Genomic DNA, 16634 nt, shown 5'->3' with positions numbered 1-16634 from the left:
GCTAAGCTCCTCTTCCTATAAACCAGGCCACGGTTTGAGATTCTAAAATTCAAAATTTCAATTCTAATATACCGTTAGAAAGGAAACTTCATCACTTACTCATGGTGATGCAATGATGGTAGCACATTTGGTCGCTCAGCTGAAAATATTTTCCTCCTTGTGTTCAACTAGATTGTGCTTCAACAGCCACGAATACGACTAAATGGTACATGATTTGAGATATTTCTCTCTTCAATTTTTCCAAGTTTCGCCAAGGGACTATCCAGTTTTTAATTACGAGCCTATCATCGTTTTTCTCTATCATAAATGCGATGTCTGCCTACATCCACTAGCTCAATACATTTTCGGATATCTCACAAAAAAGCAAATTTTCTTGATCAATTCGCAAGTTGGCGCTTTCCTTCGCCTTTATTCTCGTTTCGCATTGTGTGATAGCTAAAATACCTTTTCAAACAAACGAATCCCAAAATTACTTGTTTTATTGTGCTCCTGTGAAGCACGCTTCGAACCAGCAGAAAAATAAAAAACCCACAAACAACGCAAAATTACAGACAATTTCACTTTCCTGTAATGGCTTCTCGGATGAGCCGAACGCTTCCGGTGTAATTTCAAGGGTTCTCCATAAACCAAGTCAGACTCATTTTTTCGGACTAAAATTTACCTGCTAAAGCTTCTTTAGGACTTCAACGTAATTCTAATTGGTTTTCAACTTTTTAATTATTTATTTGAGACTTATTTTACACTTATTTGCAAATTCTTTATTTTATATACGGTTTTGAAAGCTTAAAAACCAACATTTTCATTCCAAACCAACAAACTATTCCATTAATCACGATTGCTTTTCAGTGTCGAACGTAATTTCCAACCTACCCCGCAACTCATCCCGCATCGGGCAAAAAGAAAATCGAAGCGACCAAGAATGCCTCGGTCCTTGGCTCTGTTTGTGTGTTGAGTCGAATTACATGTTTCCTTTCCCGAGACGATTTTCACGTCCGTATCGTACTTTATCGTTTTCGTTTTTTGGCGCGGAGGGAAGACTCCGGCTAGCGAAGGCAAATTTTCCAAACTTATTCCACTCTAATTTCGGCAAGTTCGTTTCGTCGTCTTCAAATGGGCAAATTATACAAAACCACCCACCCCGCGGCCGGTTGGTGGAGGAGGGTAGCCACAATTGGAATCGGTACCCCCACTTGTTTTTGTTCTTCGATTGCGAGCGCGCTGAAAAGCCATTGTAGTGATGCTTGCGGTTCGGTAGACAAAGCAGTCTCGAACGATTTACTTTTCTCTATTCTACAGGTCCCTTCGTTTTCCCATTGGGTACAGTTTTTCGTATATTGTTTATGGTAAAAAGCTGGCGCGAGAGCAAAAATATATACCTTGTCAACAAAAATGCGACCCTGGTTGACCAAAAAAAAAAAATGCTCGCCGAAGGAATGTGTCGCTAACAAAACAGTCGATTATAAATTACCTGAAAATGAACCTGTCCTTGGTCGACCCAGCCGATGACGATATCGGCCCCGTAGATGGTGCCGTCCTTGGAGAAACCCAGCCCGATGTAGCCATGTGTACGGGCTTGGACTTCGAAGGTAATGTCGTACCCCGAAATAGTCCACAGCAGCCGGTAGTCGTCGTCCAGAAACACCGAATGGTCCCAGTGAGCCCCAACGGAGCTGCTGACCAGGCACACACTCACCACCAGCAAGGAATAAATCACATTCGCCATCTGGTTGGCTTGGCACACCTTCACTTCACGTGCACGGGCCATTTTAAAAACCCCAACTTTCTTTTCCTTGAAGTTTCTTCCGATTTTCAAACTAAAATATTTTTTTTACACAGCACTGGACCGCTTCCGCGTTGGGCGATTCTTCAAGTTTTCCTCCCGGGCTGCGAAGGCATCTTTCCAGAAGGTAACCTACTGCGCGCCCATTCCTGCTAGCGGCGCGGGTATCACTTCCAGCAGGCTCCGAATCGAATCGCAATTGTCTCACGTGTATCCTTCAACGTGACGCAAGAAAACAATTTTCCGCTAGCTAAGCACCTGTGCGCACGTTTTGTACCACCTTCACCAGCACCAGCACTCGGTACCGCGTTGTTCTGAAAATGGAAAAACAGGGAAGAGAGAAAAGGAAGACAATGTAATAAACAGAGACTGGCAGTTTCCATTTCAAGAAGGCGAATTTAAGTATTGGCTGTTTTGGCTTGTGATTGTGCGGGTGGTGATGGTGGAGGGAGAGGAGTATTTGGGTGGTGGTTGTTTGTTTGGTTTTGCGCTTGATCAAATTTGGAGCCAAGTTGAGAGACCTGTCAAGGTCAGATTTGCTCACATGGTTCGGTGATTATTGTGGAAGCATGTTGTGCTGAAAGGTTGTTTTGGCAGGCATCCTGCTCGAGAATGTTGAAGTTGTATGGAATAACAATATTGGGAGTTTTCGTCTATGTTGGTTCTATTGAGAGGGATATCGCTCTATTTCATTCTTAAGTCGTCATACAAAAATAGAATAATCATTTTATTTATTTTACATTGGAAGATTCCTTTAAGGAAATTTAGACTACATAATCAGGAAAGGTTATGAGACCTGTAATGTCCAGCTACAAAAGAGGAATATTTCAACAGCTTAGATATATTAACAAGAAAAGAAATATTCTTTCAAATTTTGTCAATACCCCCAATTTGTCAGCCTAAAATACACCAACGAGCTGATACAACGGGTCTCCACTATACTCTGACCCAACATCGCGGTCGTTAATATTGAAATGTGGTGCTGTATGACCGAGTCTTTGTGAGAGAGAAAAATTAAGCCTACGAAATTTGCCTATATACAGTTTCATCACCTGCAACATTAAGAACCTAAATCATTCCACTTTCCTAAGAGAAACTTTCGTTTTGCGGGGCAACCTAAAATATGGAGTTCAAAATGTGATTTCCCAAACTTAATATTTTGAGAAACATATTCCTAAAAAGTTATGATATGAGTGCTGAGTAAATTGCTCGAGCTTAACTCTTGTTGCTCATCATCATCGCCATTAGTTAACCTTTCGGTTACCGTACTAGTACATTCAGAGCACCATTGTCGGAAATTCTAGTGGGCTAAATTTGGGACAACAAACGACATTCTTTGATGAGATATCTGGAGGATAAGTGCTCATTTAAACGACTTGTAGAGTGTCGATCAAATATCGAATGTGACAAGTAAGTATGATTAATCGTTGGAAAACAAGGATTTTTGTCCAATGGCAAATTCCTTTTCTTGTGGTTTTGCTCAGGAACACAGGCAGTGTCTCGGTTTTTAAATCTAGCGGCAATCCAGGCACTAGCGTAGTCCTGTCACTAAGTTAGTGTCAGATTCTGATTAGACGAAGCCGAAATCCAAAAGCCACACCTAATTCAAATTTAGGCTCTATGCCCATAAGTGGTTTCACCTACTTATTTTATTAGCGGAGAATAATTAGTTTTCACTCAAATTTTGTTCCTTAGGAAGATAGCATAGAGCCTAATTTAGTTAAAAAAATCACATTTTAAAACCTTTTCAAAAAAAATGCAGGCTGCTGTTAGAGTGCAACTTTTTCTCTCGCAATGAGCCTAATATATATCGATACTGAATAAATAGAGCATTCATGTCTTCAACAAAGTTATTTGCAGTAGCGCTTTCAGAAACTTTACTGAAAACATCACATTTCTAACAAACTAATTTGTCACTTCTAGGCGAATTAATCACCACCATTACTTTATAATTCAATGCGCAGTTTTATGTTGCAAAATGTTTTTTTGAAAATACTATACTTCCCTAGTTGATGGCTTCAAAATGTCAACAAATATAACAGTTTTCAAAAATGAACAATTATTTAGCTTTATCCAATCGATTCTGAAAGTTACTATGCGAATGAGGGCGCTCCCATGAAGTTATAACGAAAGCTTCAATTCCATTTCTACTACGAGGCCTATTCTATCTCCTAAAAAGATGGATGGGTAATGTCAGGGACAAAACCGGAGTGAAGTAGAATACACTTTACTATATCTGCAAGGTACTGTTAAGGATATGTAGGCAAAACGTTTGTTTTGCTTAACAAATTGTTGTAGCATGGTGTTGTAATGAGAAAACCGTCGCCAGTTCAGGAATGTTGCAGATTTTTCATTGCCCAGCACCATCATATTACGAGTTACGATTTGTTTGATAATAAAGGCAATTTTCTCCAAGTTTTTACAACTATAGTGAAGCACTATCGGTTAACTTCTTGCTTTTTTTTATTTTTTTTTAAGATGTTTAAAAAGTTGAAATATTTTTAACTAAATTAGGCTCTATTATGCTATATTTCTCCCTAACCAATAAAATACTTCAATTATAAGAAAATTATGTAAAGCCACTTTTGCACACGAAGGGCACAGAACCAGAAACTGAATTAGTTGGGCAATTCGCGTTTCGACCTTATCTGATCAGAATGCGACAATGACTTAATGAAAAGACTTGCAGTTGGTTTATTGCACCGCTAAATCATCGAGGTTTTTTAATAAATTAAGCGGATGATTCTGAAAACAAAGTTCAACGAATCAATCCATCCTGAAGTCATATTTTACTAAATTAACTTAAATAAGTGATAAATAATTGATTAAAATAATATAGAATGATTCTAAATGTTCGGGATAGTACAGTTCTTATTGAGCAATTTAAAGAAGAAAGTGGTCATTACTTAGTTTTAGGACTGCGCTTTCTTCACTAGTACCCGGAATCCAATTTTTTCCTGAAATCGTGAATAAAGTACCATGAATTCTGAAACAATCACGATTTTACGTTACAAAAACAAGATCATGAGCAAAAATCATGTGTTTTACGATTATGTTCAAATTCCCTTCATTAACGCCCGCATAACATTTGTATTTGATTTGTGAACTTCAGTCACAGTTTCTGCCAAGTTATTACAAAATCAATTTTCTCAACATTATGACGCACGATTTTATTTATAGATTTAAGAACATTAGTTCACAAAATCAATACAGTCTGGATATTTCACGAACTTAGATGTTTTATTCATGAACCAATTCAATCCTCGTGAACTAATTCATGAATCCGAATACATTAACCACGATTCAATATCCATGCTCCTGAAATAGTTCACAAAATTATCAAATAATATTCATGTAATCAAAAACTGGTTCATGAGTCCTAGTATAGACCTTTCTACGGCTCATGTACGTACACGTCAAATGACACAAATACTACGTCATTAGCTGGTGGAAAATAATAAACAAAGACGGCAAAAGCAAATGGGATTATATTCAACCAAATAACTGCATTAGTGTTCGTGAGACCGGCCGACAAGACCTCAATAATAATCACAACTGACCACGCGTGTCCGTGAAATAGTTCACGAAATCATAAAATTTTATTTATGAACTGGTTCATGCTTCCTAGTACAATAGTCACGACTTGCCATTCGTCATCGTTAAATGGTTCACAAACACATCAAATATTATTCATGCAATCATGAACTGGTTCATGATTCGTAGTATAATAATCACGACTGACAATGCGTGTTCGTGAAAAAGTTTATGAAATCATAAACTATCACTCATGTATACGGGAACTGGACCATAATTCCTAGTAAAATAGCCACGACTCATTCATGCTCGTGAAATAGTTTACGAAATAAAAAATAATCTGTTCATGTATTCCTGAACTGGTTCAGGATATCTATCACAATAATCACGACAAATAATTTGTATTCGTGAAATAGTTCGTAAAATTATTTTATAAAATTCATGGATTCGTGAACTGGTTCACGATTCATAGTACATAAATTAAAATCCACCTTGCGTGCTTGTGATATTTGGAAGACATCCCTAATCATTTTGAATCTCATGCAACTCTACAAATGCTCATGTAACTTTGTGGTGAACCGTTTAACAAAATTTGGAGTATTATTCATAGGATTTTTTTGTTCCATGACTTTTCCATGAAAAGTCATATGTCTTTTCCATGAAAAGTCATATATGTCCAGATGCTAGCGACTTTTTTTTCTTTTAATAAGAACTCGGTGTGCTATCTGGGCAAAAAGAACTGCGCTGAGCACCAAATATACATTGTAGAGTTACGAATCGTGCTCACAATATAGTTTACAGCACAAAATACCGCGATTCAGTCACACTTTTATGATCCACTTAATATTGTCACAGTACTCCAAGTAAGAAATCCGATAGTAAGCAAAAAATAACATAACTCGATAAAGCGAAGTGATATTACTAATTCCATGACAAAACTGCTGATATCATGAACATGAGTCACTGCACTTCTCGTGTCATATTCCGAAGTAAGCTCAAGAATAAAATATCACGATAATTTGCATATAAACATATAAAATTGTGACTGAAATCCTGAACATAAATTTAGGATCGTAGCATGCGGTTGGTAGGGTTGACATCCGTCAAGGGCGCAAAGCTAAGGGCGCTGAAGTCTTGATCTGATATAAATTTGAAGTAGATTAGAACAAGGATGCCATGTCCATGCGAAGATAATTGCAAATTTTTTCACTCGGCTCCTCGGTGTCGGGAGAAGTACTACAGTAACACAAAGCTGTCAGTTCTACACTAAGTTGAATCTCTGGTTATAATGTTGAGACATTCATTGCGTTCCTAGAAGCCTTGAGTACTTCTCGATTGAACTCAAAATTCTAAGATCAGAAGCTGTTTGCTTTGGCTTTGTGTTACCGTTACCGGGAGCTATTATATTTTAGTTAGAAAAAAATTAGTTTTTACAAGAAGTCTTATCGTCATTGCCGTAGTCTTCTTGTACCAAGAAATAATGATAATGATAATGATTTGTCGTGGCGAATGGCGTAGCGTCTTTCAAAGGAACACTTGAACTGGGCATGGTGAGAGATCATGTGAACTCTTCCCACAATATGCAAACTTTTCAGTTTTTTCAATGCAAAAGTCATCCTAATAACTTTCTACGCACTTGCCTTACCGGGCTTTATTACTACAATGCCCATTTGCTCATATTTAGTGTAATGCACGATGGGCGGCACCAATAGTCCTACAAGTAGACGAACCTTGTCGAACAAGACGTAATTACCAACCAAAGGTCACTAGTTTGACGGAACATGGAACATTGTCTCGTCCAATGCGAATGCCATTCAACATCTTCGCCCATTGGAGAAAAGGGTGCTTCAAACAGCTTATCCCGTGCTTCAGTAGATCCACGCATGACAAACTCGAATCAGTGATTACACCGTCGATCCTAACTTTGTGGGCAGGAATGTAGCCGCGGTAGTTTTTCATAAAATACTTGTTCCAATCATTTGCTTAAAAGAAAATCATATTTTTTTCTGCGTGAGTTGTTCCGACATCTTTAGAATTATTGGAATCTTTTTTGAAGTGGTTCGACTGAGTCCAATGTATATCATTCTTTACAGGAAGTCGTAGTTTTCGATGTGAAATCTTGAAATCGACATTTATTTTACTATCGGCTGGGTTCTTCTCCCGTAGAGTTTATTTATCCTTAGACCTATAACCCGGCTTTTAGGAATAGAAAGAGACAAAACTGTGGGAGATTTATGTAATTGAAAGACGGGGCAGGGGATAATATAGCACAAATGTTGTCGCCTATCATTACTCCACGTATGTCTGAATGCTACCGTTCTTCTTAGAAAATGCCAAAAAATAATATGTAAAAATAGAAACAAATCGTAAAATCATCTATGTTTCTCTCGTCTGCGCAAAATAGTATGTTGGTAATCTCTGGGACATAACTGTAATGCCGTGACGTGACTGGGACTGATAATTCAAATCTAATTATACGTACCGTAATCAACAAACCACCAAGCAGTTTACAGCTCTTGAAAATTAACTTCTCAGTATACTGGTTTTGATATACAGTCCCTTCTGAATAACTGCTCCGTACATTGCTTTCAAACACAAAGTGAGTCCACGAATGATTTGCTACTAGAATTTACATGAAATGAGTGAAAGTCAACCACGAAAAAATGTTGTGGAAATCGAGTTTTCCGGTGTTTTTATAACAGTTAATGAAGGAACAAATGCTGAAATCAATTCTTCAGATTTTTGTATGATTTTTGTCTGCTCAGCAAATTAATCTGCACGCACAGTCTTCCAGAACAATGATCCATCCGTCACCTTTGAACACCTAGCGTCAGCTAGCTTCACAAAACCTCCCGGGAAAATGCTTTGCATTGAACTTATATTTACAATTTCATAAAAATTTAGTGTTTTGTTGGTGCTCCCCATTGATAGCTTTGCTTAAAATATGCTGTTAATTTTGATTTTTCACATGCTTTCGGTTTTTTAAAAGTCGAAGTATACTTCGAATTTGAGTAAAAACTGGTTCAATTTTTTTAGGCGGATATTTCATCCTTACGAACGAGCATTGTTCTATCAAAGTAAAAAATTTGCTCATGTTTTGTGTCAGCCGAATATTGTTCAACTTCTGTTGTATTCACATGTCTAAGTAAAATTGATAATTATTTAAACCTCCTCCCCGGCATATTCGCTGACAATATTGTTGTCGTTGATATATGCCGCAACTTTCAATAATTTCATTTCATCTGCACAGGCCCGTAACGTTCTGTTGGCTCGTTTGCTCCGGCCTAGGACGTCAGATTGAAGAGAGCGCTGAAGTCTTAATTTTCTTTATCAACTTAGTGAGGATATGCCATAAAATAAGAATGCTGCTTAGAAGTCGAACTGAAAAATAAAGTCAAAGAAAACATCAAAGGGGTGCAAAACTCGATCACACGGGCAGAACGTGAAGAAATTTTTGAAAAAAATGGAACGAGGCTCCACAATTTAAAAATAAAATTTGTTTGGGAACCAGGGGTGTTGAAGAGGGAAGAAATCAATGAAAATGGTTATCTTAGATTTTCGCATAAAGTTTTACATAAAAGGCATTTTGCATCGAAAAAGGAATTTCGGCAATTTTTAGCTCAATTGGACATCATTAAGGGGGTGCGGCGTTTGAATATTGATTTCACAATATTCGAAAAATTCGAATTTTATTTGTCGAAATATGTCCAAAAAAATGCATGAAACATCAACATCAAAACAAACGAAAATCGCTAAAAACAAATTATTTTTTTTTAGTTCCAAAGACTTAAAAATTTTTGAAAAAGATTCGGAAATTAAAAATTTTATTGTAATGACCTACGATTTCAAAAAAAAAATCCCAACGAGCTGGGTTTGGGAGCAGAATAAATAAAAAGATGGCAGGGATTTAGGGTTCCAACTAAATCATTGTAAAGAAATTCTTGAAAAAAATTGCAACGAGACTTCAAAATTTGTGAAATTAAAAAAAAATGCATCTTTGAAGTGAAAATAAGGATTTTGAATTTTTTCGAATATTATGAAATTAATATTAAAATGCCACACCCTCTTAATGATGTCCGATAGAGCTAAAAAATTGCATAGATTCCTTTTTCGATGTAATAATTTTATGTAAGACTTTATGCAAAAATTTAAGATCATTAATATCTTCTCTCTTGAACGCCCTTAGTTCTTCATACAAACTTTGGTTTTAAACTGTGAAGCCCCGCTTCAATTTTTTTCAAAAAAATTTTCATCGGAGGTTTCCTGGAACCCTTAAACTTTCGCCATTTTTCATTCGTTCTGCTCCCAAAATATTTTTTTTTGGTTCCGCAGTGTACTCTGCCAAGGGCGCCAGAAGATCACGCTCTGCATAAATCACAGTATTTGTGACACAGATCGTAACAAAAATCTTAAAATCATGAAGATAAATCTCGCTACTCGTAACTTAAATATCACAATAGAGCCAATAGAAATTACGAATTATGAAATCTTGAACATAATTCACACTACTCGTGACAAAAAGATCAAATATCGTGATCCCTAAACCATGAACACAAATCACACTACTTGTGACAAAAATATCACACATCATGGCTAAAATCCTGAAATCATCAACATAAATTTCTCTAGTTGTGACTAAAATAAAAATTATGAAAATTGTAACTAAGATCCTGAAATCATGAACATAACTCGTGATTAAAATATTAAAAATCGTGACTATGATCCTAAAATCATGAACTTGAGTCACTCTACTCGTGACAAAAATTTCACGATGACGTCAATAGATATTAAGAAAATCTTGATTATGATTCTGAAATCATAAACATAAATCACGCTACTCTGACGGTAAACTCATGACGGCAAAGTGCTGAGAAATTACGGTAATCGAGAATGAGTTTCTGAAATCATGAACATAGTTTAACTGTCAACTGAAAATTATGAACCGGAATCATAACAAAAACTAAACAGATCCACAGTAACTCACCTAAACATTCGACGGTAACGCTATGAATATGTTCGGCGCGAACTAATTTTTTGGAAACACAAATATTTTCATGAATACAATGTTTGTTATTCATGATTTCAGGCACTTGATCACGGTTTTGGCAAATCTTTCAGTTCACCAAATCGTGATGTTTCTTCATGAATTTAGGAGCGGTTTTTTCCGTTTGGACAACACAGAAGATCATCAAAATACTTGAATCTATCAATGGTTCATTCTTTTAAGAAACCATTCATAAACTACGTAGCAGTTTTATGAGTGGAAGGGATATAGTAAAATGTCATATTTTCTTACTGATGGGAGAGTAGAGGTAAGCTAGAATCTGATGTAACGTAAGTTAGTGTCGGATTCTGATGAGACGAAGTAGAAACGTAAATTTCATAATGGATTCAACAGTATGAGAAACTTTATCGAGCGCGTCTGAATGATAAAACTTTTCCGCGTCTACTTGTTATCATTCATCCACAGCCGTGTACAAGACACTGGTGTCAGCTATTCACTTGGAAACAGTCAAGCGCTTCTTTACAAAGTCGTATTGGAAATTAGACAAGATATGTGCCGGTGGTATGGTATTAAAAGTTTGGGAAAACTTCAAAAATACCACTGAGAATCCTTACTTAATTTTCTGATTTTCTGTCGTCGAATTAATATCATCACAATTCAAACATTTTTCTTTGAATGAAAAGTGCGACGAGTAATTTGCGAATATTTTTATTGATTTGCTTTCTTGCTAGTGGCTCACTTCTGTGATGCTTCCGTTCATTGTTCTCCTAAAAACCTGTTCGATAGAAACCACAAACCTGTCCCATAACATATCTGCAGTTAAGGCAATAAAATATTAAAAAGAGAAGAAAAACGGATGCTTGGTTCAAAAGTCAATTTTAACGGGGTCAATTTTAATGACTTTTATCAATATCCTATTATCAAGTAGAGCCGTCAGTTCGTATTAGTCCTAATCTATTGCGTTTAGAAGAAAATAGAGCTAGTATCTTCGTTTTATCCAAACACGAGATTCAAAAAAATAATTTATCATATTCTCCAAACGCTGGAACAAGTTACTCTGCGTTAAAACTAGCACCACTGCCATCCCTTCACGGCAATGCATCAGACGAAAAAAACGACTTCAATCCCCAGAAGGTCCACCGAAAGCGAAATCGATAATATTAAAATAATAAATGTTGAGTGATGTTTCATCGTCCGGTTTTCATTTCACATTCCCAAAGCTTTCCTCCTCCGTTAGACCCGATTGGATGGGACCTTCAGTTGATATTTTTTCGATAATTCAAAATGACAGAAAACAAATGAACGAATAAGGGACTAATAGCTGCTGACGAGTGGCCGGGAATGGCGGCAGCAGCAGCAACAGCAAAAAGATATCGCAAGATAAACGATGAAACATTTATGCTCGTTACACCGGAATCAGAGTGCTTTCCTGGATCGTGACGATATGGTGGAGACGACGGGGGGCATGCATTTACTTTGCATACAAACATCCATATGTATATAATCCACCGGCCAACCAGCAATGATGGATCATCCGAACGCCACCGGAAAGTATAATGAAGCTGTTGTTGGTACTAAAACAGCAGCAGCTCGTTTACTGAATTTAGTTGCCTGCAGTCGAAATTTCTGCTCTGAGTAATGGATGAACATTTTCGGCACCGGATGTTGATCTGCCGGTCCAAAGAGCAGTACCGAGTTTAGTTGCAGTGCTTGAAACGGCGGCTATCGCTTTTAACCTGCGGGGACTACTTGATCAGAAGATCATAACAAAATGCTTTTGGAATTATAACTTCATAAAAAATTGTTATTGTAACATAGACATGACACATTTTGTGTCATTCTGTTACAATTTTGTTATATCAAGTTGGTCGGATAAAGAAATCTACTTCAATATAAAAATTTGTATCGCTATATATAGGTCAATAATCTGATCGTTGACAAATCGAACAGAACAGAATTTCCGGAATAGATTAGCGAAACATCAATCTGTTCCCCAATCCGAAAGATTACAGTCTGTCAATCTTAAGGTTTTATTCCTTCCAGCAAATACCCAAGTCTCCTCTGAGGACTTCGGAAAAACTTGAAAGAAAAAAATAAGCACACAACACTCAAATCTCCAAGAGAAGCGGATTATCATGCTTGTTGTCATTTATCAAATGTGTTGGAAAAATAGCGAAAAAACATATGAAAAACTTTAGCTCGCTTTTCGCCAATGCATTACACGATTGTCTCACGGCTGACTGCTGGCTGAGCATGGTTCAAACTTTTTCCACCTTCTGACCTCTCAGAGCATTCCCGGATCAGCCAAACTAGCTGTGCTGAAGCGTTCGTACCATCAACGATATATGTAGGAAAACTTGCTCCATGTACCACGGAATGTCGATTCAAGCGTAAAATGACGTAATGTAAGTTTTCCAAACATCCTTCGATTTCCCTCGCATCACAGTCCGACCCAAGGAGGAAAACATTCCTCTAATCTATTTTTATTATTCTCTATTTCGATTCATCGCCCATATAAAAGATGTCGGGTCGACCGGTTTGCGGGACTGGGTAGCTCCATATTGGGTGGAAAGCTGATGATACAGCAAACCTTATGACCTTATTTATCAATGACCTTATTTAGTGCGTTTTGGGGAAAAGGCGGCATTCCGGGGGTGGGATGGAAAACAGAAGGACGGTCAGACCGATCTGATGGCTATGTTGATTTCACACACTCTATATATGTTTGATTAAACGGCCGTAAGTGGATTGCTGATTCCCGCTGGCATGGCGGAGGTCGTACCCGGGGGTGGATGGGAGGAGGGTGGATTGTACCGGAAGCACGTGTTTTATGTTGCCACGGCGACCAGCATTTCAGCAAATCGGAAAAACAGACTCCAGGAATGATGGGACGTGAGGATTTGTGCGTTTGGCTTGCGACTTGTTAGTTGAGATTGCGATTTAGTTTTGTTTATGGGTGTTCTTTTATTAGCCGCGCGTTGTTGGAGGCAAATGCGAGAGATAAAGGGAACTAATCAGGGGATAAGCAACGGAAATGTTGAATTATTTGGGATGGTTTTCTGTTAGGGAACATCGAATTTATGTAGATTCTTTCTAAGTTGAATTTGCTACGATTTATATTCGTGATAAATATTTTGACCAAATTAATAACACTAGAATATCTAGATATGGAATCAACCGGGATTATTGATATTGCAATATTCTTTGTGAATCAACGTCCGTTGACCAATTGTTCACATGTGAATCGTGTTCTGGTGACAAGATACTGATGGGGTAAAATTGAAACACAACTCCATGAGTTACAAAAGTCACAGGTTATTATACCCTTCATACATGATTTGAGCTAAATAACTGCCATACCCGAAAACAATTTATTCAGTGGCGTAGCCAGGGGGGGGGGGGTTTGGGGGTTAAACCCCCCCCCCCAAACCAAAATTAATTGGAATGAAAAAAAATGATGCTGACGAATTTAATTTAATATTCCACGAAATATTTTTGGAAAAATATTCTCTGAACACTACATTGAGAACTGTGTTTAAAGCGTCATGAGAACTTTTGGAAAATTGTGGGAAGGGGATCTTGTAACTTATCTCTTAGCCAAAATCCCACAGTTGTCAAATTACGTCAATGTAAAATAAAATAACTATCTGAATTATTATGAGCTCATTTTGAGAAAGATGCTTCAAAATATCGATTAGAGACAATTTTTCGAATGGGAATCTAAATTTGAATAGGTTGATTGCATATAAAACATAAGCTTGTTTACCGAAAACTTACATACATTTCAACATTTGCTGAAAATGTATTTTTTAGATTGTGTAGAGTTTAGACAACAATTCAATATGGTTAACAACAAGAATAACATTTCAGAAACTAGTTGAAAGCTGATGTAATTTTGTCTCTAGCAGGTCAGGATCGGTTTTATGAGCATTGGATTTTTGTTGTATTATCAACTATATGAATAGCCTCTTAGCAGGATGCAATGAATGGCGTACTAAAATTTTGTGTGCTACGTACTAGTACTGCAAGTTGTGAGGTTGACTAATAAAGAAAAGTAAAATTAATGCTCGATAAATTTTTAACGGTCACGATCACATTCATTCGAAACTGCCAAATTTCGATGTTAAGTAACATTGAAGAATTTCAAAACGTAAAACTGTTCATCTGCTGATAGAATAATTTTGACGGTTAATCCTCCTAGAAGTAATTATAGACAAGAATTACTCTTCAACCAAATTTGGGTCGAGACTTAATGCCTCCAGCAAAGTTTTCGAAAGTGCTATTTCAAACAACTTTGTCAAAGACATAAATGTCCCACATATTCAGAGTACCGAAATATAGTAGTAGAAAACTTTTACAACAAGCTATTCTGAAATTACTGTATTTGATAAATCTCTTCTGCGGTAATTAAATAATAAATTCACATTGCGTTCAAGGTGCCTTTGAAGCTTACAAAAAAATAAGGGAATTGGATATAAAACAAATAATTCCCAGATATTAAAAGGACTCAAAAACACAAACAGTGATTCCATTTTCAGGAGCTAGCATCAATTCGGCGCAAGCTTAGTCCGCCCACCAAGTTAGTGTCGGATTCTGATGAGATGAAGTCGAAACGCAAGTTTCAGTTCCATCCATCCATAATTTAGTTATAGGTTTTGTGTTCTCAACTCGCAATGATTGTTTCAAACAATTTTATCCGTAGCGCAGAAAAATATAGTTTTCACCTAAATTTTTCTTCGCTTAGAAGAAATATAGCAGGCCCAGTCCATTTAAATCCCTATATGTTGAATTCATGCAGCCTTCATATTTTCAACAAAATTGTTTGAAATGACATTATCAAAAACTTTGCTGAAGGCACCATGTCTCTTAATATTTTTGAAAAATTAATTCACCATAATTACCTCTATGAGAGTTAATCACTAAAATTTCTATATCAAAGCAGGCGCTGTTTTATGTTGATAACTTCCCGAAGTTGTCAAACCTTCAAAGTCAAGGATTATTATATTAGGTGATCTTGAACGTTGAAAATTTTTAGATCATTTATCCCACTTTAAAAGATCGCAATTTTTGACTTCATTGACATATTATACAAGAAAATAATCTATGGAGGCTTGAAAACTGTTCCATGTTGATCCTTCTTGTTTGTAGACTGGAATGACATCTGTTAGACTACTTATGTTTTTGAGTTTCCAATAATTTATCAAACTCATATTAAATTTTAGCATTTTTTCAAAAAATTTGCGATTTTCATCAAAACCCCCTCCAAACCAAATTTCTGGCTACGCCACTGAATTTATTTATACAGAAAAAATAAATTACATATACAATTTTATATGAATTGTTTAAAAACAAATACGAGAAGACATAGAAGTCCAAAAATTAAAGTTACATTGTTAGTAACATTGAATTCCATGCGATTTTGACCAGAACTATTTGAGATTACAAAATGTTCATTGGAACAACATGCGTGGGAATAACAGGATGAGTCACATTGTGTAATCTCTATTGATCCCTGCATGCTGACCAATACAAACGCCGGTCACGTCCGAATGTAGATCTTCTGGAGAAGGAAGGAATGTTAGTCCGATTCATGTCGTTGCTACAGACCGATAAATACTCTACATCCCGCATGTATCACGAGGAAGGGAGAGTTGTTAATAAGCGTTATCATGTAATAATGGCTCTGGGCAGCCGGTTGCCATGAATTGTGGTATTTTTTGTATTAACACGATTGTCCAAATAAGCAACTTGAATACCGGATAGCAGACTATGAGGAGTATTACTTAAATTTAATAAATCGGTATTATTCACTTTTCTATCATGCGACGAATTTTTCGTGGTTTCTATTATGTCGGTATTAATTTTGCCCGGCGATCGTTTGAATCAAATGCGGAATCTTATAAGGGAGGTATATGTGTGCGTCCTAATTTTTTTCTTGCGTCTTGTGCTATTCTTGTAGATAGTTGAAATTGCACATGTATAATGGTTTCGTATTAAGAGTGGCTTTTATTAATATTAAACTGCAAAAATAATATGAAAACAGCGATGAAAACTGAGTTATTTCCGTAGCATTACCGATTTTAAGCGATTACGTCCGCGCGCGATTTTTTTATTGTTGCGATCGCTACTGTTTATGCCAAGAAAGTACTAAAGAAGAATAAAAACATGAGAAAGTTGACAGTATCTATTACAGTTCTGAGTGAAGATAAAGAATACAGTTAATTCTTACATTATTCCTCCAGAAGGCAAACCAGCTAAAGGGAAAGAAACGATCGGGGGCCACTACGAAATAATATTGGCCGTGTTCGCGACAGG

General features: G+C 36.7%; 1 protein-coding gene across 2 annotated transcripts in view; it reads right to left on the bottom strand.

The window, feature by feature from the left end:
* LOC131691337 (MOXD1 homolog 2-like) overlaps nucleotides 1-16634 on the bottom strand; it is a 611999-nt gene that overhangs the window by 395230 nt on the left and 200135 nt on the right. For both annotated transcript variants that reach the window (XM_058977649.1, XM_058977648.1), the window contains one exon: nucleotides 1469-2094. In XM_058977649.1, the coding sequence (XP_058833632.1) occupies nucleotides 1469-1765 (297 nt within the window). In that variant the 5' untranslated portion in view covers nucleotides 1766-2094. The remainder of the gene's footprint in view (nucleotides 1-1468; nucleotides 2095-16634) is intronic.

This window comes from Topomyia yanbarensis, chromosome 3 (genome assembly GCF_030247195.1).
Source record: "Topomyia yanbarensis strain Yona2022 chromosome 3, ASM3024719v1, whole genome shotgun sequence".
Lineage (NCBI taxonomy): Eukaryota > Metazoa > Arthropoda > Insecta > Diptera > Culicidae > Topomyia > Topomyia yanbarensis.
Note: the sequence above shows the minus strand (reverse complement) of the source record. Positions and strands in the feature narration are given on the sequence as shown.